This window comes from Nerophis ophidion, linkage group LG06, assembly GCF_033978795.1.
Source record: "Nerophis ophidion isolate RoL-2023_Sa linkage group LG06, RoL_Noph_v1.0, whole genome shotgun sequence".
Lineage (NCBI taxonomy): Eukaryota > Metazoa > Chordata > Actinopteri > Syngnathiformes > Syngnathidae > Nerophis > Nerophis ophidion.
In genome coordinates this window covers 22630965-22656906 of record NC_084616.1, presented here as the reverse complement: position 1 = coordinate 22656906, position 25942 = coordinate 22630965, and the positions used below count along the sequence as shown (strand labels likewise).

Here is a 25942-nt window from a genome sequence, read left to right as displayed (position 1 = left end):
ACCACCTCACTCACCCTCATCCCGCTTTTCCTTTTTTGGCTCGTTTAATCTGTAGATCAGAAGCCTGCTCTGCTCGTACTTCCTCCTTCCATTGCAGAAAATGGACACACCCTTGCAGCCACAATTTAGCACAGACTTGCCATCACGGCTCAGCACGATGGTTGAGGTTCCCTTCCGTTCTTCACCGCCGTCCTACTTGTTAACTTGGTTTGCCTTTCATATCTTTGTTTGATCATACAGCTCAGTCAGGAGTTCACACAATCAAGTCAATGTGGAACTTTTTTCTTTTTCTTTTTTTAAGTTACTGCACTTTAAACACTAGTGGCGCACAAAAAACCATTCACATCCAAATTGTGATTCTTAATTCAAATTTTAAATCGATTCATAAAGTTAAGTCCCAACGATAGTCTCATACACTAGGTGTGGTGAAATGTTAACCTGTGTGTGTGTGTATTTAAATTTTAAAACAATGTTTTAGGCCATCTTTTTGCAACCTCAATCAATGTTTATTTATATAGCCCTAAAACACAAATGTCTCAAAGGACTGTACAAACCATTACCACTACGACATCCTCGGAAGAACCCACATAAGGGCAAGAGAAACTCTCACCCAGTGGGCAAGGAGAATTCACAACCACTGGGACGCCAGTGACTGATGACTATGAGAAACCTTGGAGAGGACCTCAAATGTGGGCAACCCCCCCCCGTAGGGGACCGAAAGCAATGGATGTCGAGCGGGTCTAACATGATACTGTGAAAGTTCAATCCATAGTGGCTCCAACACAGCCGTGAGAGTTCAGTTCAAAGCGGATCCAAGACAGCAGCGAGAGTCCCGTCCACAGGAAACCATCCCAAGCGGAGGCGGATCAGCAGCGTAGAGATGTCCCCAACCGATACACAGGCGAGCGGTCCATCCTGGGTCCGGACGAGCGGCCCATCCTGGGTCTCGACTCTGGACAGCCAGTACTTCATCCATGGTCATCGGACCGGACCTCCTCCGCAAGGGAGGGGGGGACAGAGGAGAAAAAGAAAAGTGGCAGATCAACTGGTCTAAAAAGGTCTATTTAAAGGCTAGAGTATACAAATGAGTTTTAAGGTTAGACTTAAATGCTTCTGCTGAGGTAGCATCTCCAACTGTTACCGGGAGGGCATTCCAGCGTACTGGAGCCCGAACGGAAAACGCTCTATAGCCCGCAGACTTTTTTTGGGCTTTAGGAATCACTAATAAGCCGGGGTCTTTTGAACGCAGATTTCTTGCCGGTACATATGGTACAATACAATCGGCAAGATAGGGTGGAGCTAGACCGTGTAGCATTTTATACCTAAGTAGTAAAACCTTAAAGTCACATCTTAAGTGCACAGGAAGAAAATGAGCTGTTCTAACCTGTTTGGTATAATTGTATTGAAACTTTTTCAAATACATTGCGCGAATCTGTTTACCTTGAGAATCGTGCTGAATCGAGATTCGAATTGTCACCCTAGGAACTGGATCGAATCATTGGATGCCCAAATATTCACACACCTGTAAAACACCAAACATTGCCATGCACTGATTTTTTTTTTTTTAATTACCTCCACTTAACCTCCATTTAAGCAGATACCTAAAACTTTTTAAGACTCTATACAGAAAAGTTATACTTTTCAGCTTTAGATCTAACTTTTTGCAGTACAATTTTAGTAGTCTTTCAAAACAAAATAGCATTACTGTCGTTCCAGGTGACTGATTAGGTTTGATGTGTCTGTTATATTTTTACTCCCCACCTTGCAGTGTGTCTGCAGAACATTTTGGTGCAAATGGCATACAAAATGTATTTGAAGCAGTAAAGGAGTCCCACATGATTGATGCCATGTTCGTATCCAATGAACTCCGAAGTGAGGCGCGCTTTATTTGTTCACCTTTACCCGCAGTTCAAGTAATCTCGCCTCATTGGAGCCCTATTTTCTAAAATAATGTTGGTAATCAGAGCTATTTTTAAGGTTATTGGATTTATCAGAATATCACAATTTGTCACATCGGCCTGAAAATGATTTGTCCGGTGTTTATTGTGCACCTTTTTTAGTTGTCAAATTGACTGATCTATTGCATCTTGAAATTGAGGCGTAGATTAAAAAACAAAACAAAAACAAAAAAACACAAGTTTGAAGTTGATCGATCGCAGTAGCAACATTTTTCTTATTTGTGGAACTGTTTGGATTAAAAAAGGCAACACTAGCAAGAGATCATGAGTAGGGGTGTACTAACTTTTTTTTTTTTTACTTCACAGTACTGGTTGAGTAATATTTTGTGGTGATGAATTTTAGCGGTTTGATCAAGTGAAATTAGAACCCTGGTAGTTATGATATAAGTTAACATGTATTTACCGTCTGGAATGCTATGCTGTTTTTGAATAATAGTGGAGTTTTTTTTTTTTGGTTGAATGATGTTTACTCGTTTGTTGCTGGATACTTTCTAATAAATACGAAATCTCAGAAGCAGGGTAAGTAATCTGCAACTATAATTGTTTATTTGACAAATATGCTGTTTTACACTTCTAACTTGCTTTCTTAGTAGTTGTGTAGCTGCTAGCTCCTCGTAGTCTATAGCCAAGCCTTTTTAACTTTTGTAAAATAGAAGAAAATGTATGTCTAGCTTTGCAAAGGGAAAGATGATGCATGACTGCTTGTATTGCACATGATATCACACAGCTAAAGAAGCTGCGGGATTGCGTCTTACACATTTTACTCGCAAGTGGATCTAATCCAATACTGATTAAATCAGTTCGGTTGGTAGAGTGGCCGTGCCAGCAATTTGAGTGGTTACAGGTTCGATTCCCGCTTCCGCCATCCTAGTCACTGCTGTTGTGTCCTTGGGCAAGACACTTTACCCACGTGCTCCCAGTGCCACCCACACTGGTATAAATGTAACTTAGATATTGGGTGTCACTATGTAAAGCGCTTTGAGTCATTAGAGAAAAGTGCTATATTAATATAATTCAAAATTCACTACTCTTGAGCCAGGATGTCTACCAGATAATAAAAAGCTCCTAAGCAACACAATGAGCATCTCTTGTTTGCATCCATCCTCTGCTAGTTTGGAGCAGTAGGACCTGCTTCCTTTAGATCAGGGGTGTCCAAAGTGCGGCCCGTAGCTAATTTTTCAATGGCCTGTGGCACAATCGTTGGCATTCTAATGCTAGCTTTTTTGCTCATTTTGCAGGAATACAACTCAGCATCAAATATTTTGTTACTTGAAGAATGATACCTGTTGGTATGCTAGCTTTTCTGTTTCGGCTAATTTTGAAGGTATTGCCCTTCAGTCATACTTTTGTACTTGATGCGTACTAATGCTGGCATCCTAGCATTTACACACCTCAGTATTTTGGAGTTTGCATTTTAGCATGCTAACATTAGCATTGTAGCTTTTTTTTTTAATTTTATTTTTTAGCTAGTTCAGCAATTATACACCTCCAGAGTTGTATTTTGGTATTTCATTACCACCAACTGTAATAATGCTATTGTTAGCATGCTAGGTTTTCTTAGCTTGTTTTGCTTACTAAACGCTATGTGGCCAGCATGCTAACTGTTAACAATTCAGTTTGGCTTTTCAGCATTCAGAATCAGACATACTTTCACTACTGAAATTATATTTTCTGCATGTATATATTTGAAATATATATGTTGCACTGGTTTTGAAAGTGAAAACTGCCAAAATGGCCCCCGCACTCTCAGTGGAATACATTTGGGTACCTCTGCATTAGATCGTGGTTCTTTCCGTTTGATACGACTCACCTTTTTTCTTTTACACTCAGTGTGTGCTGTCCATTTTGTCTGGGTAGACATCCTGTGTGGGTATCATTACGCCCATGTTTGAGTAAGCTTAACCCGTCTTAGTCAAGCATCTTTAGGCCGGAGTAAGGTTTATCAAGCCTTCACCACTGAGGTGCTGTATTCGCAAATTCTCTGTCAACAGCATCATTTAATTTATTGTACAAAAAATACTCTACCAATGAATGTGATGGGGCCTGCATGCAAGATGTGAAATCAACACAAGTGTGGTGTAACTCGGCAACTGCTTGTTCTTTTGTCGACTGCCTCCAGCACCGCATGCAGGTTGGGACACATGCATGTGTGGCAATAAGAATGCCTGTTTCGCAATATTGAAATGTGGAGTACATTTCTGGAGGGATGGAAACAATGCATATGGTTACTGAATGTCCATGAAATGTAAAGGGATTAACTGTTACAGGTATTCCATGTCGGGTGTGGTGGCCATGAGGGCAAATTGGAGGAGTGGTTAAAAATAATTTCAAGGTCAATATTGCACTGTTGGGTAGTAATAACTGGTTTATAAGAACTAGTGAGTTTGAAGTGTGTTAAGGTTACAAAAATAAAATAAAACACAGTCCTGTGCATAATCAAGTTTTGTATTAAGCATTCTGTGATGTACTGTACTACTCTTTAAGAAATCAATTGTATGCAGTACCATCATTTCTGGACTATAGAGCGCACCCTCTCTAAATTTTGAGGAAAAAATACATTTTTCCATAAAAGCTGCGCTGGACTGTATATGTTAAGTTATTTACACACAATCTGTCAGTTTATTAATTGTATCAAAACTGTGCTGATCAAACAAAACCAAAGTCATTGTCATGAACTTACTAGCTGCGGAAGCTAGCTCTTAAATCAGCTAATTAGACTCAATAACTCCACGGTGACGTTTTGGTGAAATTACTGAGGAAATATTGAAACTGTACAATGCAATTTTAAGTTATAATATTGAATACTCTTAAACCTATTGGCTAATGCTAAACACGGCAGCTTCATTATATTACGATAGTATGTACAAATATGCGTGGGAACACTCCTACAGACATCACACACGGAATAGTTTAGTTATTGTAAAATTTAAACTTTGATAGAGTGATGAAGAATCCGTAGGAGTAGTTACGCTATGGACGATTCATAGACGAAATGGCTCTTCTCCCTCCGGAAAGACGATGCAGCATCTGTAGTGAGCTAACTCGTCCAAAAGATAGTGCCATAGCACAAACAATAACACATAATTTCAGTGCATTTGCTTGTATTGTTTTTTAAACTACCTGCATTATGGCCATCAGCGCAGAAACATCCATAAGTTAGCTGCACCATTTTATGAGCTGCATGGTTCAAAATAAGTAGTGGCTTATTGTCTGGAATTTACGGTATTTAAGAAGGATAAAGAAATAGTTTAAATATTATGAACATTTTCAATTTCATTCAGAATTCCACCTTTTGCAGAAATCTATTTACTTCGATCCGGCGGTAACCGATAATTTGTGAGAAACTAGGAATTACTGCATATGATCCATTTTATTACACTACATTCACGGTCGTGTTTTATCAGCTCGTGACATTTGTCCATTGTGCTATTCTGGTCCAAATGTGCCACTTCCTGCCAGCTCCTTATCGCTGGCACGGCTTCCTTTCTGCAGATGCAAAGAGGGGCGTGGCCAAAGGGGGCACTGGCGAGCAGATGCAGACTGTCCCTTCTCATTCCGCTCGCTGGCATTCAGGCCATTGAGTTGGACGCTTTCAAACAAAGCGGGCAAACATCAAGCCACAGTTTGAGAGCCACAGGGAATGTGTACTCTTACTTTGTGTAATCCTATTCTATAGACCGGATGGAAATATGTTCTGTTTCCATGAAATGCAAACTGTGCTGGTGCGGTTGATCAGTGTTCCCAAATGCTTCTGTGAAAAACTACCACATGGGATCTATTAAAGTTCATCATTTTATGCTCTGGCTGATCCCGCCTTGTCTCGTCCTTTTGTTGCAACCCTCTTGGCCGAAATATCTTCTTCTACAACAATTCTCAATGTCTCTTTTTATCCTGTGCACTCACTTGAGGAGAGCATATCTTGGCTTGTGAAGAAAAACCCACACAGCATTTTGTCTTTTTTTTTCTTTTTCTTTTTTTCTCCCCCCCTTTTCTGCCTTTCCGCCCTCTCTGCTTCCAGATCCTCCCTGTGTAACCAGAGCCTGGGGAGTGGGAGGGCCGCCAAGATCCAGTTGCTTCTGCCCTTTTAAGGCTAAAAAACCAGGGGAAGTTTTTTTTTTTTTTTTTTCTCTCCCCCGCCCCAGTCCAACTGAGTGAAGGAAAGGTGGGCGGGTGTTTGGGTGGAGATGGCAGAGGAGGAAGTGTAGTAGCTCCTCTGTGGTTGCTTCAGAGGAGGGAGGGGGAATGACCTGAGAGCAGGTCAGGGCGTAAGGCTGCAAAATGCATTCTTGTTTGTGAAATAACAGTCAATGATACCGAAGTAGTGCTGGGCAATACAGCCAACAAGACTGTGTCAGTATGTAAGTGTTCTTTATCAGTAATTATATTTTAAAAATATAGAGCTGGAGAAAAACTTTTTTTGAAATATAACCTTCCTCCCTCAGCTATCAAGGCAGAAGGGAAACGTCAACACAAGCATGGAAGACACTTATGTTAACAAAATAGTAAAATCACATTGAACACTTAAGTTATTACAATGAAGGGTCAAAAGTCATACATTTGTAAGAAATGCTTTATAAATTGTAAGAAAAATGCAAAGTGTGAACATCCATCCATCCATCCATTTTCTACCGCTTATTCCGTTTTTGGTGTCGCGGGGGGCGCTGGCGCCTATCTCAGCTACAATCAGGCGGAAAGCGGTGTACACCTTGGACAGGTGTAAACAGAGAAAACAAGATATTTTCTGCAGGTTTAGTGGCAGGAAGTTATGGGTGGGCTCTAAAGGGTGAGCGCGGCTCTGGTGGTGTGGTATTAGCGGTCTTGCCTTGCATCGATTACATACCACATTAGTCTTACTACGGTCTGTTTTTGAAAACAAATTTTATTCACAATGTCTTCATTTTGCCTTTTTCTTCTCCATGCAAAGAATCAACCAAACTTCTGTTACCTGATTGGCTGTTAGCGTGATCACTTCCTGTGTTGCTCAGTTACCAGAGAGCAAGTGCCTTTGTTCATGCAACCAACCTTGCTTCCATACTTTTGCTTTCTTCTGAAAAATAAAGTTTTAAGTACCAATGATTGTCACACACACACATTAGTAGGTGTGGCTAAATTATTTTCTGCATTTGACCCATCACCTTTGATCACCCCCTGGGAGGTGAGGGGAGCAGTGGGCAGCAGCGGTGCAGTGCCCAGGAATCATTTATGGTGATTTAACCCCCAATACCAGAATAAAAAATATTAAAAGTTTTTATCGATTTACGTGTCACGATATATATTTTATCACCCAACCCTATACTGACTGTGGGGTTTTGACAACTCGTGACCTTGACAATGTTTAAACAGACCTGGTTTACAATTTTTTTGCACTTAATATCCCGTACAGATAAAGATTTGTTCAAAACACTACTAGGGATGGGTACCGTAGTGATTATACCCCAATCTAAACTTGTATAAACACATTAGTCTGAAACACTGAGCTACAGAATTCACATTGAACATAAAGGCTGTGCTGTTTTTGCACAGTTATCTGTATAAACTCTGATTAATAATTCTATCCTATCCAGTATAGAGTTGAAACAGTTGGGTCCATAACAGGAAGTGAACTAGCGTGATGTCACATAATCCGTAAGCGATCACCCAATTGCATTTATTATTAAAACATTTTTTTTAATATTTACAAATTATAATGGGGGAAAAAAAGCATTTATACACAAAATAATATGGCAGTTATGAAGACTGAACAATATTTGAGGTTTCCTTTGCCAAGAAAGTTATTGTATTTATTTTAGTTATTTTAACTTTTTTGTGTACTTTTCGAACACGTTAAACAATACCACTATAACAGTGATCATTTTGATCACAATATTTAGCCACTATTTGTTTTGTGTATATTTGAGGGTGCCACACCCCTCCTCAACAAAACCTATTTAATTGCCTTTGCTTGTGATTTTTACTCAAGTGCAACATTTTTCTTAGAGTATATTTTACTTTGGTTTTATTTAACCTGGATATTTAAAATTTACATTCGTGTTAACATATGAGAAAAGTTAATTGCATTTCAAATGGTATATTTACATTATGTATCATCGTGGGTAATTTTGTCTCAAAATACTATTGACAATATCTTGTCAATTTTTAGATCAATATATATCGTCCAACAAAAAATATCGACCAACGTGAGATGCATGATTTACAATCTAGACTTAACTTTTACCAACTCAGAGGCGATGCATCGGCTCAATATGTCAATTAAGGTTGTCCTGATGCCAATATTTTAGTACTTTTTCAAAATAAAAGGGACCACAAAAAATGTCATTGGCTACAAAATCTTATGATACATTAAAAATTTCTTGCAATCAGTGTCTGCATGAAAAAAGATGAACATTCTAGACAACTTGTCTTCTAGTGGTAAGTAAACGAAGGCTCTTAGTGCATACGTTAGCAGCCAATTAACATTGTATCCTTTATCATTCTATTGTCAACATTATTCATCTACTAGTCAATGTATTAATACCTGCTTACTTTCGGTTTTAACATGTTCTATCTACACTTCTGTTCAAATATAATAAACCTATTCTCTTTTTCGATACTTAAGTTCTGGCTGATACAACAAATTTAGGTATGGATACAATACCAATAACCGGATCATAAAGTTCTCCTGTGTCCAGGCACATAGTTCCTGAGTTTATAAACTATAAAAAAATGACAAAAGGTTTTGTAATGATAAAATATTGATGTAATCATTGTAGTATTCACTATGTACGGCTCTTGTACTTAGTATGGTTACAGTTGAAGTGTGAAGTGAATTATATTTATATAGCGCTTTTCTCTAGTGACTCAAACCGCTTTACATAGTGAAACCCAATATCTGTTACATTTAAACCAGTGTGGGTGGCACTGGGAGCAGGTGGGTAAAGTGTCTTGCCCAAGGACACAACGGCAGTGACTAGGATGGCGGAAGCGGGAATCAAACCTGCAACCCTCAAGTTGCTGGCACGGCCGCTCTACCAACCGAGCTTGTAGATCCACCCCTGGGATACAACAAATTTGGGTATGGACCCAATACTAATAACCAGATCATAAAGTTCTCTTGTGTCCAGGCACATATTTCCTGAGTTTATAAACTATAAAAAAATGACAAGATTTTGTGATGATAAAATATTGATTTAGTATTCACTATGTACGGCTCTTGTACTTGGTATGGTTACAGTTTATGTCTGTGTAGATCCACCCCTGGGATTTGTTTACATTCAGGAGCGCTAGCTTGCGGTTAGCTATTGTATCCTCCAACGGTGTGTAGTGAAGCATGTTTAGTTATTCCTCGTCCTGTGGGGATTGTACTTGTAAAAAAATACCAAGATTGTTGCCATGGAGGTGAAGATTGGTGATCTAAAACACTGTGGATTGATGTTAGCCATTAGCTATGTAGCGACTAGCAAGAGCTTAGCACGTCTTGCAGAGCTTGGTTTTTAGGCCAAAATGCACCCATTCTCCTATCCCCATATTGTTTCTGCTTGTAAGTGCTCCATGTATTGCCTAACATGCGCCTATGCTCGTTTTACCACAATGATTAGGGCAAAGTACCGGTATTTTACAGAAGCAGTATGTTTTTAATTCATTAGTACTGGTAGACCGTAATAGCCTAAGGTCAACATAGCAGCATAAGATAGTTAGCTCACTTTAAAAACGGCGCTGCTAAAAATAGTCTGCTGTAGTGCTTATGATAACCCATCCATCCATTTTCTACCGCTTATTCCCTTTTGGGGTTGCGGGGGGCGCTGGCGCCTATCTCAGCTACAATCGGGCGGAAGGCGGGGTACACCCTGGACAAGTCGCCACCTCATCGCAGGGCCAACACAGACAGACAACATTCACACTCACATTCACACACTAGGGCCAATTTAGTGTTGCCAATCAACCTATCCCCAGGTGCATGTTTTTGGAAGTGGGAGGAAGCCGGAGTACCCGGAGGGAACCCACGCATTCACGGGGAGAACATGCAAACTCCACACAGAAAGATCCCGAGCCTGGATTTGAACCCAGGACTGCAGGAACTTCGTATTGTGAGGCAGACGCACTAACCCCTCTGCCACCGTGAAGCCCTTTAACTTATGATAACAATATCACTAATACAAGGTCACGAGATGTAAATGGACTACTGTTGGTAGTTGAGGTTTTTTTCATGTTCTTTTCAAAGGCAAAATAGATAAAATTAGGGTACATGTTTGTCTTACGCCCCCCCCCCCCCCATAAAAAAAATGTGCAGTTCCACTTTAATTTACATAACCTGGGATAGCCCAAGGCTAGAGTAGAAAGGCTCCTTTTTGAGGAAAAGCAAACTGATAACCGCACTGCCTGCTATCTTAGTTTGGCAGCAAGGTTCCTATGCACAGTCAAGGACACGCAAACTTTCAAACTGGCATAAACAATTTTTTTTTTTTTGTCTGATATGAACTTCCCAAATAGTGCAGTACATCAGAATATTGTACAGAATTGATGCTCCCACTGCGCTTTCTCCTCCACTCGGACGGGCGTCAGGGGTTGGGATGATGTCATGACTGTGACGCGCTCTAGTGGGGTGGAAGGCTGCAGAAACACGCCAAATAGTTGAGTCATGGGAGTTTTTTGGAGAGGAATGGGGGGGCAATCTCCCATTGACACACACGCACCAGTGGGGTATGAATCAGCACAGGGAGGTGAGTGTGCGGCAGTCTGTGTCCCTATATGGGCTCCGTCTGAACTAGTGGTCTGTCGGGAATGCTGGCGCATTCCTGGCGTGTTTAGAGAAGAGCGAGAACAAGGCAGATTATTAAAATGCGAGGAGCTTTGCTTGCCAAAGCAGGAAAAGAATGATTAATGGCTAATGTTGCGTCAAAACAACACAATGCAAAATCCTGCTGTATTAGAATTTGTGAACAACTATTAATCGTTCATGGAAATGGCCGTTTTTGTTTCAATTATAGGGTTCTTACTGAGTTTTGGGTTTGTTAGTGTGTGCGTTTTCCTGTCCGCAATATTCATATACATCATAGATTTTATGGGAGGGTATTCTTCCACAGTTGTTGGACGATGGACTATTGGGATGTAACCATTTCTGGTGTTATTGATTAAACACAGTAAAATTCCCAAAGGTTTAGTATTACCAGTTAAAATTTGAAATACTGAAAAAGTTTGCGCACTTTGATGCCACACATTTCCTGAAGTATGGAGCCAAAACACTGCCAGTAAGATTTGGTATCAAAAAAAAAATTGTATTGGCACTGAAATAATGCTTGGCAAAATTAATTGAAAAAATACTATTTTTGGTGGATGTTTTTTTTTTTCTTAAAACATGTTTTTAATGTACATTTTTTTTTTTTACACAAGTCTTTCATTTTGCTCCACGTAGAATGTGACAAAGTATTGTTCCATACATCATGGCTATATCGAGAAACATGTATAATTTAAAAATACAAAATTAAGGTATGTTGCTGAGTCCGACCTGGGCATAATCTAGACTACATAAATGCTCATTTAGAAAATTAAATTTTGTTTACCGATTATTTGCAATCTGTTACCTAATTTGAAACAAAGGTGTGTGTTGCTGAGCCTGACCTGGACATAATCTGGACTGTATATAAATGCTTATTTTAAAAATGCCATTTTTACAGATTACATGCAATCTGTTGTTCCCTAATTTCGAGTGTACATAAATGAAGCGGTCTGTGTTGCTGAGCCTGACCTGGACATAATCTGGACTGGACCTGGTTTTAAGAACCCTTTAAACAATCTAATTTCATTGACTACCTGGTCTGGTGGAGATAAGGTCCTTTTTAAAAAAAAAAAAAAAAAAAAAAAAAAAAAAAAAAACTTTCTTGAATAAAAAATAAATTAAAACAATATAAAAGCCTATTTCGGCTGCATTCAGGCAGAAGGTGGTCTACACCCTGGACAAGTTGCCATCTTATCACAGGGCCAACACCGACAACATTCACACTCATATTCACACAGTTTGGATGTTTTTTTTTTAAGGGCTTTATAGACGGAATAGAGCAAATCTCATAGGCTCCATAGTAAGCAGATTTTGATCACATTTATTTAATATTTAGAATGCATTAAAAACCTTTTTTTATTTTATTTTTTTTTGACATCCGTCATGTTCTTCATAATTGTAAACAATCGGCAAAATTCCAAAAAGTGCAGTTCCCCTTTAAGCACAGTGTTCCCCTCAGCCATGTAAATAAGCAATTCAGAGACTAGCCAGACCCACAATGCAAGGTGTTTCGTTACACTTAACATCCGTATTTTGAATTGCAGCCTGGTGAAGGACTGTGCTCTTATAGTTTTTTTCCTTTGAAACTAAAGGCACTCCCAGCATGCCTTTTGGCACTTGATGTTCAACATCTTTGCATGAAACCGTATCTTAATAAATCTGACATTTGCATCAATTGTTTTGTAGTGGGAATGGTTTATATTATTCAATAAGAAAATAAACTGTCCATCCATTTCTACCGCTTGTCCCTTTTTGGGGTCACAGGGGGTGCTGGAGCCTCTCTCAGCTGAACTGTGTTTTTATGTTTGTACTCACGGGACCTTTTCTTGTGTAGCTACATTTCTGCAGTCCTGGAAATTATACGCATAATTTTGCTTAAACACCGATCTTTCACGCAGCGCCCAACAAAGAAATTGTACTGCAAGTAAGCATGCTGTCACTGCAACATGTACCGGTACTTATGACCTTTTTAAATCTGGACGAACAGAACTTCTACATGTATCTGGTCAGATCTAGGTGACCAAACGATGGTAGCGGTTTGTCCCACTGTGGTGTGTGACACACCCTTTTGCCTATCAGCATTCCTATGACTTGTCACAACGTGAGCTGTGCTTTTCCACACACCCGTACAAAGTACTTTGATTTGTCTTTTTCATGACCATTTATCACTACTCTTCTTCTACTCGTGTCAGATTTGTTTTGCCTCTTGGCTTCTGTCATCACCTTCTTTTGTGCCGCCCGGTGAATTTCCACTAGGTTGCTATGGCAATCTGCTCATTCAGTGTCCCCATGGTGAAGGCTTACTCAAGCAGGCCTTTTTGTCTTACTCTGCTCCAGTTTATTACGGTGTGTTTTTCCACCGGAGGAACTGACCTCTAGCGAGCTCTCATACTAGAAGTTTCATCGTAGATTGTACTTGGTGGCACTGCTTTTTCTTTCAACCATACTCATGGCTCTTATGTAGTAAACTTTCTACTTGCAATTGCATAATCACCATCCTTTTTTTTTTTTTTGGGCATAATCTTTAGTCCTGTTTGAGTCATCTGCTGCATATTGAAGTTCTTGCACACATGGACTCATGTCTGTATTAACACAACTACTTCCAAAACTGTCTAGACTTAATATCACACTCAAATCCTCATGTAGACCAGAGAGGTCTGATTACCATCAGCATGTACACACACACACACTGCCCCACCTTTTCCTCAATGCTTGGCCTGAGATTTAAGATGCCACTCTTGCAGCATGTATGTTCACGCTGCAGCAGTGTTATTGTGTGATTTTATTTTTCTTTAGCCAAGGCTGGCTCCTACATTTTCTCTAAAACATGTACAAATGCCAGTGTCCCGATACTACTTCACTTACTTATACGATATTTGAGCTTGACTTTTGGCCAATACCGAGATTATCCGATACGATCTCAAAATTAATTCTACATACTTTTATTTTGTAGTAGGCTTGGACGATACGGCTGAAAACTATCACAATATAAGTGTTTTATATGGGTCAATATCAATAATTACTTATGACCAGGAGAAAAATATATTTTATTTGAAACGTAACTCTCCTCTGATTATAATCCCTCAGCTCTCAAGGCAGAAAGGAAATGTCAACACAAGCATGGAAAACACTCAATGTAAACACAATGGTAAAATCACATTGAACACTTCATAAGCTCTTAGAATTAAGGTGCAACAATATGTAAGATATGCTTCATAAAGTGTGAAAATGTAAACAGAGAAACCTGGAAAAAAATCCTGTCCATGTGAATTTTCCGCTTTTAATCCACTTTCTCTTCTCACTCCATGCAAATCAACCAAAATGATAGTTGATGCTGTTACCTGATTGGCTGTTAGTGTGTCACTCCCACTGATCAGTGATGACTTTGTGTGCCTTTGTTCATGCAACCCACCTTGCTTCCACTTTCTTCCCACCAAGAAGAAAAAAAAGTGAATGCATTTTGGAATACGTGTCTATCACATTACATACTGATATAATTTATCACCCAGCCCTACGATAGCCTTACAACATGATCTTAACACATTTTAAATGAGAGCGCATATAATCCCACATTTATTTATTTTTTTATCGGACATATACCAATATCGGATCAGGACACTAGTAGTGTCCTACATAGCAACATGAAAAGGTTAATGTTCTAGTGTATGTGGAAGAAATCTGCATTCCCCCAGAACATTGATTCCACTGTGTTTTTGTTTTTTTTAGGCTCTTTTTACATGCATGTGCGAACAACGTACGGTCCTTCCATTTCTGACATGTAGGTTCTACTGTGTTACTGCTAGCAGAGGCTGTGTTTTGTTCAATAACCAATTATATGAACAGTTATTTCAGATGTCTTTCACCATAAATGATTCCCGGGCGCGGCACCGCTGCTGCCCACCGCTCCTCACCTCCCAGGGGGGTGATCAAGGGGATGGGTCAAATGCAGGGGACAAATTTCACCACACCTTTGTGTGCGTGTGACAATTGGTACTTTTACTTTACTTTTAACTTTCCTTTTGGTATGACTTCAGCTTTTAAAAGAATGATCTGCCAATATCTTTAAAGATTCAATGGTCCCGTTTTATCCGTAAATGTTCAAAACTATCCCTTCCGGTCAAGTCATTGAATACCTCTGTTTTGTTTTTGTGGACTCCAGACTCCAAAGCCATTGTTGATGGGAATCTGAAGCTCATCCTTGGTCTGATCTGGACATTGATCCTGCATTACTCCATCTCTATGCCCATGTGGGACGAGGACGAAGAGACGGATTCCGGCAAGCAAAAGACCCCCAAGCAGAGATTGTTGGGATGGATTCAGAACAAACTGCCCGAGCTCCCCATCACCAACTTCAACAGGGACTGGCAGACGGGTCGGGCTCTGGGAGCCCTGGTCGACAGCTGTGCTCCAGGTGGGTGCAGGAGAGGGGATATATTTGGTTGCACCCATTATGTAAATGTACCCCGCCAATGACTTGATTCTGAAGAGGACCCCAAACTTTTTCCATGGGCTCTGAAGCACCGTTCAGTCACAAGGCATGAGTGAAGGTGAAGCGCTTTAAAACCAAATGTTTGGCATACCTTCGTATCACTAACAACCTCAAGTCGCAGATAAGCTTTTTTTTTCCTGCCCTGCAGGAACAGAATGTCAAATAACTGACATAACCTTCTCGCCAAGCAAGCTGTATTCCTGTAAGACACATGCGTCAAACTCAAGGCATCTTATACGGCTTAGAAGTATTTTCTTTACAAAGTACTTATATTCCTTATTTCCAGTTTGACGAGGATAAAAATCTACTGCTTGAGTTGCATTTCTTTAAACTTTAATTTAAACTAATAATGCATCAAATATTACATCATCATGCATTACAAACATTTTTTTAGCTGAAATAAAAATTATTTCAATTGGTTATCCATCAAAGTGTACGCAGTAAAACTGACAATGTTTTACAATGAAAAAATGTTTTACTTAAAGTGATGTCAGTCTTCCAATTACATGCTGCACAAATTTTCACTGCCAAAATGTATATATTTTTTTAAATTTCCCAAGATTTAAGAGCTATTTACTTATTTTTAGTCATTGAATCCTCATACACACTACTGAATGAGTTTTCTCATACACACTACTGAAATCCTCTCATACACAATGAATGCGTTTTCTCTCATACACACTACTGAAACTGCTTAAATAAACTGAAAAATGATTTTCACACATGAATCAAACACAATGTTCCAGTAGTGTATGAGAACATCTGTGAAGGTAAGCGGTAATGAGGGTCCGTTGGGGTCATTATTCAGAAGTCTATTTTTATTTTTTAACTAATTTATTTCCAGAACTTCTAATATCTTAGATCAGGTTTTCCAAACCTTTTTTCACCAATTACCACGTACTGAAAAGTCAAAGCATACAGGGGCACTTTGATGGATATATTATTTTAAATGATAAAAACAGATATACTGTATGTATATATTTAAAGACAAAACTGTCAATTTTGTTAAAGGTGATTTTATTATTAGATTTAATTATTACAAATTTGGTGTTCTTTTCCTAACATTGTCTGTTTTTTTTCCTGACATGCTGCGAGCCAACAAAACTCCCAGTGCTGCACTTTGGACACCCCTGGTCTAGAACCTAGCCCCTGCAATAATCAAGGGAACGCTGTATAAAGCAACAAAATACTGTAGAATTTGCAGGAAAATAACAGATTATCAAGGAAAAAAATAAAGATGAATTGATTTGATATTGCTTCTTGATGATCTAAAGGCTTCACTTATTACTGGTCTCTTTAACAAAGTCCACATGAAAATGCTTTTGTTCTCCCCTCAGGTCTGTGCCCTGACTGGGACCAGTGGGATCAGACCAAACCAGTGGACAATGCCCGTGAGGCCATGCAGCAAGCCGATGACTGGCTGGGTATTCCTCAGGTAACGTGAATATCAGTCAGCCTTCCAAAGTTGATGTATTGCATTATTTGTTCGAGTAGTACAAAAGCAATCCAACTATTACAGGAGCAATAAAACACACCCTTGCTCAATTTAGGAGGCCCTAGGGTTTTTTGACTGGGTCAGCTGCCACCTGTTTATTGGGACTAACGTCAAGTGTTGATTTTAATAAAAAATATTTCATCGCGTTTTGTCCATAGTGAACTCGTTAATCTCAGGAAATAGATGTATTTTGTTTAATGCAAATGCTTGTAGATAAATGTCTCAACATAAAATACACTTTTTTTTTTTTTTTTTTACTCTCACACACAAACCTGACGCAGGCTCACTTTGAAAACAAACTTATTGTAAATAATAAAATTAAAGTGCAGTGTGCATCACAGCATGCAAAGCAGCCCCTCGTCCTCAAATATTAAAGTATGTCGATCGTAGTTGTAAACTTTTCAGGGTAGTCTGCCTGTTGGAGTGCTGCTAGCAGCTAGGAAGTAGCATTTCAGACTTTACTCACTCCGTTGATGACTCAACTCACAGTGACAGTAAATGGAAATTTTGTTTTGTCGACTGCATTGAAGCTAAACGTGCCATTCAATATACCTTTTTATTATCTTCTTAATTTCTGCTCTCTATTTCTTCCTGCTACGGTACGAACGAAAGGTCACAGAACATTTTTTTTTTTTTTTTTTGAAATAACTGTTCGTTAACCTTTTTAACTTTGACAGCCCTATTAAGCAGTGTGGGACATTTATTAGCTTAACTGTTTTGGAAGAGAAAAATATTGTTTTAAAGGTACATTAGATTTTTGAGCTGACTAAACAAGCTTTAGTCCTTGACAGAGTAGACTTTTTGTATAATGGATAAAAGTGGTGTAGTATTGTACCTTGTGTTCTATTGAAAATCCTGTACTTGTAACAAAAGTGACCTTAATCTTAAAAATAGATTTGCCCAACATGAGACGGAAATATTTAATCACATCTTATGTCCAACATGTTTTGTAAGGATTGTTCGTATTGATTAGGGGTGTCCAAAGTACAACCCAGGGGTCATTTGTGGCCAGCAACTAATTTAACCGCCAAGTGGCACATTCTAATAATTATAGAAGTGGAATAAAAGAGCAAACAGGTTAAATGTAACATAAAAAATTTGCAACGTTAACTCTAATAACACAAAGCTGTTTTTTTTTTTTATTTTAATTGAATTATTTCCCCATTAAGGTTCAATTACTTCACACCAAATATTCCACTTTGAAGATTTTTTGGGGAGAAAATATTGCCTTTTTTTTTTTTTTGCCCTAAACAGGGTTGTCTTATGACAAGTCATAAATTAAAGTTTCACTTTGTATTGGCAGAAAGTTGACCTAGAGATTTACTGTCAACATTGCATTAGAAAAATATATAATATTTCAAAATGTTTGACTTGAGACCCTTTTTTAAATTCCTGCGACTAACCTTGACGGGTTCCTTAAAGGTTGAAAAAAAAAAAAATCTACATATTGGTTTAGATAATGAAAAATATCAATTGTCCCACATGTGGGCTTCGGTGAGAAACGTTTGGACACCCCTCATCGGGTAGAACTGTTCCGTGCCTTTTTTAAAACAAAAAAAATTGCATACTGCAGTATTGCTGGGGCTGCGGGTGCCAGTTACATTAACTGGCACAGAGCGTGCAGCTGGCAAAGCGTCGCGTGCTCACATTTGTTTCTGTGGTTGACTGTGGTTTCCTCCTGCTGCTAAGCTTCTGCTTAAAAAGAGGCCTTTGTCTCATCTCTGGACGATGGCATGATCGACGAAGGGTGTGATTTAGTGGGTGATCGTAAGTTGCAGGTGCTTTCCACCTAAATGCCGATTTAGTTTCCACCCAAGTTGCCTTTTGGCCTGTCAAGCTGGAGGGTTTCAAATGCAAGTTTGCTCACGTCACGGTGAAAACATCTTGTCTCATGTTTAACCCTTCCCCCCGCCCAGGTCATAACCCCCGAGGAAATTGTTGACCCAAATGTGGATGAGCATTCCGTCATGACGTACCTATCCCAGTTCCCAAAGGCCAAACTGAAGCCTGGTGCACCACTAAGACCCAAACTCAACCCCAAGAAAGCTCGCGCTTATGGGCCAGGTAAACAAACACACACACACACAGGTTAGGGATACACCGATTAATCTGCTACCGATTTAAGTATTACTTGATTCATAAGCCGATCCCTCTTTGCTGATATCAGATTAATTTTTGGTTTCCCGGCTGACAGGCGGCTAGCAGTGTCTCCGAAGTTAATAATCTCCTCCGTTGTGGAAAATACATTATTTTTGAGAAACCGCATCTCCTGCAGTGGACATTCAGTTTTTGGTCTTTTTCGTCAGTTGAAATTTTCTGAAGAAAATAGCCCCATTATATAAAAATGAAAGTGGATTCTGGCCTTTTTAGCAAATTACGGTCCATCCAGACCCACCTCCCGCCACCTGAACAGTTTTTCCTCTCGACCATCAGGCACATGAACAATAACAAGATCTGATAGCTCCGTTACAGCTCTTATTATTACCTATTCTGTGTTATATGTTGCACGATTGTACCAAGAAAAAATCGTAGTTTCTGAACCTGTTTTCAATGGCAATAAAAACTATTCCGATTGTGTATAAAGAGGGTGAAACAATAATGCATATTTGCGTGTCAGTGTATAAAGAGGGTGACATAATGCGTGTATGGGTTTCAGTGTATGATACGAGAGTGATTAGATTTTATATAATTGGTATAATTTACTTTCCTGCACACACGAGGACTTTGAGAGCAAATAACAAAGGAAATTCTGTATAGTACTGTAGTAGATATTAGTTCTTACTTTTGTTTAGGGATGAATACCAAAATTTGGTACTCGTGTTAATAAAAAAAAAAAAAAAAAAAAATGTTTTGAGAATAAAATGTATTTTTATTTTTACATAACATTTAAAAATGAGCTGATTGTGTTAACTGTGCTGTCCAATTATCTTGTTTTCGAATTACATTTGAGTCTCATTTGCAATGCAGTTGCACTTTCAAAACATTACATGGCAGTACTGTACAGGCTATCTATGGTATGTTGTCTTAACTAGGAAGTAGCTTTTTTCAGGAGGCCGAATGTGTTAAGTTGTGCCTTACAAAGTTTTTGTACTACAAGTATTGTGCTTTTTGTATCATTCCTATTTTTAGTATTTTGGCAACACTACATTGGCCCTAGTGTGTGAATGTTGTCTATGTGTTGGCCCTGCGATGAGGTGGCGACTTGTCCAGGGTGTACACCGCCTTCTGCCCGATTGTAGCTGAGCTAGGCGCCAGCGCCCCCCGCGACCCCACAAGTGAATAAGCGGTAGAAAATGGATGGATGGATGGATGGATGGTTACCGGGACATTTTTCCCATTGATTGTGACTGGGCCGGTTTTTCCAACATGCACAACTCTGATATTTGACACCCCGTTCAAACCGTTCTACCATCTAGACGCACACACACGTTCAAAAGAATTCCAGGAATTCCCGGTTTTCCAAAGCCCTATTTTTACTTCTTCCTGGAAAGTTTTCAGAGTCCACATTTTTCAACCATTTTTAAATATTCCTCACAGCTCAAATTCCCTGTTTTCCCGAAATTCCAGGGATTCTGAAATGCCCATTCACAATTAAAAATGTTAAAAGAAAATAAAAATTGTTCAGCCGATTCCAACACCAACCCGTTCATATCGTCTCGGACATTGTGCAAGTACCAATATTTTCAGAAATTCCCATTCAAATGAACCTATTCATAGTTCTACAATGCCCTAAATTCTCAAAATGTTCCATTTTTATACTCTATTCCGACATTTTCTACTGGAATTGCAAAATTCTAATTTAAATATTGTGGTATTGTTAAACTACAGCCAGTTTTTTTTCCTGAATAAAATGTATAGTTAATAGCATATGTGATATATATTGGCTGTCACTCGTCGGCAGCATAAAACCCTGATCAGAACAAATCCAGGTGAAACTTGCTTCTGAAGACCAACTCTTCTATTGGCAGGCATCGAGCCAATCGGCAATGTTGTGACAAAGAAAGCGGTATTCACCGTGGAGACAATCAGTGCAGGAATGGGAGAAGTGCTCGTTTACGTTGAGGACCCTGCAGGACACCGAGAGGAGGTGAGACAATTGTACTTCAAATCACAGCGAATCACTTGCTCGCCAGTTACTTTTTAAAAATTCCATGTCATCTTCACCTTCCAGGCCAAAGTGACTGCCAACAACGATAAGAATCGCACCTACTCTGTTTACTATGTCCCTAAAGTCACAGGCATGCACAAGGTAAGTTCTACATTTAGAGTAACTGCACTCTTAAAATTTGTCTATCCTTCATAATTCTGATGAAGATGACGCATTTTTTTTTTTAATGCATTCTAACTCGTAAGTAAACTAGCAAGTCAGTTCACAATAGAAATGAGTTCTATTCTGCCTAAAAAGCCCTGTAAAACCATTCAAAAGCTTACATCGTTTTATATTCACACTAGATATATAAGTGATGTAACAGGCACATTCTTAACATTTTGGCTATTTTATGCATATGGTGGCGTGTTCATTTTATCATTACTAATCATGCAGACTTCATGAGATAACAGACCAGTTTGGGACAAATGATACAGAAACGTGTATTTTTGAGCCTGGATATAAGGATGATCTACACGTTTTAAAAGACGTGTGCTAAACCGATCCAGCTTTAGTCAAAGATTAAGCATTATTGCTAAGTGGTAAACATGAAATACAAACTATGAACATAATAAAAAATTACTTACTGTACAATGTCTGCTCTTACTGAATATATCATCCACACGCAAGGTTAAAAAAAAGTGTTGTAAACGAGCATTGTTTCGTGTCTTTCTCGCCATCTCCGGGTTAAGTTGGATGTCAAAGTTGGCCAACTTGTGGATTTATGTCCACAACCTTCTATCCAGACGAGGCACGATTTATCATCTAGAAATAACTTTAAGCAACTTCGAGGGGATGCAGCAGCTCAACATAGCAGCATAAACTAGTTAGCTCTTTGATCACTGCGCCACGAGCAAAAGTTTGTCTGTTAGCGCTAGGGCTGCACGATAAATCAAATTGACATCTAGGTTTTAATGCGGCAAATAACCGCATGAGGCAGGGTTTTTTTGTTTTGTTCTTTTCCCTCTACAGTTGATGGTCCTATTTGTTCGTCTCTCGCGTCAAATGTTTCGAAAGATGTCTTACTTTGTGCATCGCCCTCGTCACCTGAGTGCCAGTTAACAGTGGAATTAACTGAACAGAGTGACCCCTCCTTTCAGTCATCCACAATCCTTGTCTCGGCGGAGAAAACATTATGACAAAGTGAAATGTCCCATGGTGGGAATATTCCAGCTTCAAATCGGATGGGCAATATGAGCCCATAAACACAGACCGTTGTGATCAGTTGATGGCAATACACAATAGGACTAATTTTTCCAGCGTGGTAAAATATTTACTGAAAGATGTTGGATTTTTTATTTAGGTAAACATTTTTCTTACAGAAATGAGTCAATTTGATTTTTTTAATTTATTTAGGATAGGTTATTTACCTTCCAATTACTGTACAATGGTAAATAATTCTACAGTAATGTCAATGTATATCCTATTTAAATAGTTACTTGCATTATTAAATATTATGATTACATTATAAACACTGTTTAGTTTCTATTCATTTCTTCTGTTTAAGAGCATAATGTGTACAAAAGCTGTGAGTCTGTCTGCATAAAGCTAAGTATTTTTTAAGTAAATTATTTCATATTTTGTGTGGCGCCTTGAGACAATATGTTGGCGGTCTTCCTTATTTTCTCAGTCTATGCATTTTTATGTTTAAAATATGCAAATAGCAATTAGATTTAATTCTCAATCTTGCAGCCCTAGTTTGCGTTTAGCATAATCCTAATACTTAGTTTGTATTCAGGTCACGACTAGTAAATGGACTGTTGCTGGCGGCGGAAAAGAGTACTCTATTAGCTGCATTGTTAGCCACGTATTTTATAACAGAATGCATAAAAGAACCAGATGGTAAGCAAAATGACGCAGAATAAAAATAAAGGAAAAGTACAATTTCACCTTTTTAAAGCTCAGGAAACTCAAAGTCCATGCATTTTCTATAGCACTTATGTTTGTATCTTCTTGCGTTCACATTTTGCAGGTGACTGTGTTGTTCGCTGGACAGCATATCTCCAAGAGCCCCTTCGAGGTGGAAATCGGCATGGCTCAGGGAGACTCCAGCAAGGCCACCGCCCAGGGACCCGGTTTGGAGCTCTCTGGAAACATTGCCAACAAGTCCACATACTTTGACACCTACACGGCAGGTAGTAGACTACGTTGATCGAGCGTGACGTGCGGTATCAAGTTTGGGACCTGACGTGTGTCCTACATCCACCAGGTGCTGGTGTTGGTGAAGTGGAGGTTGTGATTATGGACCCTGCAGGGAAGAAGAACACTGTAACTTGTAATATCGAAGACAAGGGCAACAGTAGCTACCGCTGCACCTACAAACCAACCCAGGAGGGCCAGCACACAATCTACGTCACCTTTGCCGGCGGTCAGATCAGCAAAAGTCCCTTCACTGTTAACATCGGCGAAGGTATGAATCCAAAAGTAAAGCCTATTAAATGTCACAATACAGTGGGACCTTGATTTACAAACCCCTCTCTTTGCAAACGTTTTGATTTACAAACTTTTATATGGAGCCAAGTGTGCCTCTATACCAGGAGCCCTGCCACACAAAACTATACATGTGCTGACTTTCTTTACGGCATAAGTCACTCCTTTTCCCCATTGATTACAGAGATGTAAGTTGTTGCGAATGCTTACATACCGCCAGAAAACTAAAAGAAAGGTTTACCTGCAACTACTGCTATCATGGCCAAAGCTTCAAAACAACCAAAGAAATTAGTTTTGTCTGAGGAGACAAAAGGGAGGTTACCCAAATAAAAGGACAGTCAAGGATCCACATTGGCTCGACTTTCACTAGCTGGCGTGAGCTCAAAGACGAGGGATTTCTTTTAAACTAGTGAGTGACTTTCGATGCTCAAATCAAAATGGTCATCCTAAAGTTAGCTATCGGAAATGTGTGTGGTAGCACTAAATAGCTACCAGCTTGATAGTTCCACACTACTTCGTTTGAAAACTCTTTTTCAGACCTGAATCCTCCGATACATTCTTGGTGGTAGCGTCATGTTTGTAGAACAATCAAAGATAATTTCTTGATGGTGTATTTACCATCAGCATAGCCATTAGAGACAGAATATTTGTGACAATATTACAGCAGACATGTCACTGTGACGCTATATGCGCTAGTCCTCATGGGAAATGTGGTCTTCTGGCAAAACACTACCGCTTTGGTCCATTATCTTGCCAAAATTAACCAAAACTGAGTTTTAAGTGGGCTTAGACTATTTGCTAGGACTTAATTAATGACTCATACAAATATGGAAGAATCGACAAAAGCAAGCTTTGTACTACAGTAAGTTTTAAATGTGATGAGACCGTACTTTTCCAAAAAACGATACCAGAGCAGACTTCATTCACAGCGAGGAAACCTCTCCGTCCTTCTGTCTACTGCTCTCCCCAGCTCCTTGTCGATGTTAATGTGGTTAGTTTGTACGTTTTTAAACGTATATTGTTGGAGCAATATGGTGGTTAAAACCAAGGATTTCTGTGATTTCTGATACTTTGTGGGGACACCAAATACGTAGACTTGTGTTGGCAAAACAGCGCACACAGCACCGTTCAGCTTAATGTAGTGAAAGTTGATCCACATCACTTCTGTGTGCTTTACAGTACTGTAAAACATTTTATATTGTCTTTTTTTGTTCAAACCTTCACTAAAACATGGACTTTTGTCCAGGCAAGAACCAATTATTCATATTTACATTGCTTCTTATGGAGAACTCTGCTTCACTATACAAACGTTCACATTTACGAACCCTATTCAAAAACCAATTGAGTCAAATCGAGGTTCCACTGTAGTCCTAGTTTTGGTTTGTCTCAATGCAAAAGTTATTCACCGCAAAGTGAATGTTTATTCACACTGGAGTTGTCTTCATTTTTTGTTTAATGCTCTGCCGTTTCCGCCTACGTCTGTGTGGGACCTTCTGCTTCTCTGTTAGAGGCCTGGTGGCATCTGTCCTCTCTCTGGAGCCGCTCCTTCCTTCTGCTGTCATTTCCTGTTTCCTGGGATCACTCTTGGGTACTCAAATGTTTCAGTTTGTGTGTCTGTGTGATTTAGTATGGCTATCTCTGCCATACTGACATTTAAAGTGCCTGAGGGAGGACTCTCTGGCAGAGCAATTGGTGTCAAAGACAATTCAATTGTTGTGGCGTAGGCTCTGTTGGAGTGTCCTCACTGAGATGGCAATGCTTTATGTTGCATGCATTAAAACCATAAATTGCATGTTTTGTCAAGCTATCTGCCTATGAAGCAAGCTCCAAACTCCCCATGGCTCTTTCAACCTTCCACACAACTTTTCTTGCTCCAAACAACAGACGTTAGTTGTTTAGCAGGACTCAATTGTTTTCAGTTCCAGCCTTGTCAGAGGTTGACCTGTTACTGTAGGCATGACTGTATTTTTGCCTCATTCCTGTGAGAATCCTGCATGTGACCGAAGCATTAAGGAGTGGGGCTATCCAGGACTATTTACATGGTGCTCAAACAACCACAATGTAGCATCTGAGAGCAGACAATACTGGATCATTTATAATGTCTTTATTGCTTTAGTGGGGGATGAGGCAAAAACTAATCTAGACCCTCTTCACGTCCCCCACCACGTGCAGCAAAAACTGCAAATGCCCTTTATTCTCCTCCTATTGCATTTTTGAGGCCCTTAACATGCACAAAAACTCGCCAAGTTTTATAAGCTTGTCAGATCAGACGAAAGGTTAAGTATTTTGGGGTCCCAAACACGAAATTTCAAAATTCAAGCACCCTTTGAAGTTAACAAAATATGAGCCCCTGCCACCAGTGTCTCACATTGTTAGGATAACTTGAAGGAGCATTCTATCACGACAAGACGCACGTAAAAGTCTCATACCCATATTTGAAAACAAACAGGAAGTCGGCCATTTTGGTTTCCGTCAGCCATTTTTAGGCCAAAAACAGGGGTGTTTTAACGCACTCGTCCTAGGGACTTGGACCAAACGAGCTGTGGTTAAAATGACCGATATTAGACAAATGGGCCACGATAAATTGCAAAGGAATGTAGCCTACGCCATAAGATGTAAGCGTGGCATGGCGCCAAACTTTTTAATCCGGTGGTTTACCACAAAACTGAAC

At 39.4% G+C, this 25942-nt stretch overlaps 1 protein-coding gene across 3 annotated transcripts in view; it reads left to right on the top strand.

The window, feature by feature from the left end:
• flna (filamin A, alpha (actin binding protein 280)) overlaps positions 1-25942 on the top strand; it is a 109578-nt gene that overhangs the window by 23988 nt on the left and 59648 nt on the right. For all 3 annotated transcript variants that reach the window (XM_061903107.1, XM_061903108.1, XM_061903106.1), the window contains exons 3-9: positions 14870-15121; positions 16537-16634; positions 18611-18758; positions 20663-20781; positions 20866-20943; positions 22814-22976; positions 23051-23251. In XM_061903107.1, coding sequence (XP_061759091.1) covers positions 14870-15121; positions 16537-16634; positions 18611-18758; positions 20663-20781; positions 20866-20943; positions 22814-22976; positions 23051-23251 — 1059 coding nt within the window. The remainder of the gene's footprint in view (positions 1-14869; positions 15122-16536; positions 16635-18610; positions 18759-20662; positions 20782-20865; positions 20944-22813; positions 22977-23050; positions 23252-25942) is intronic.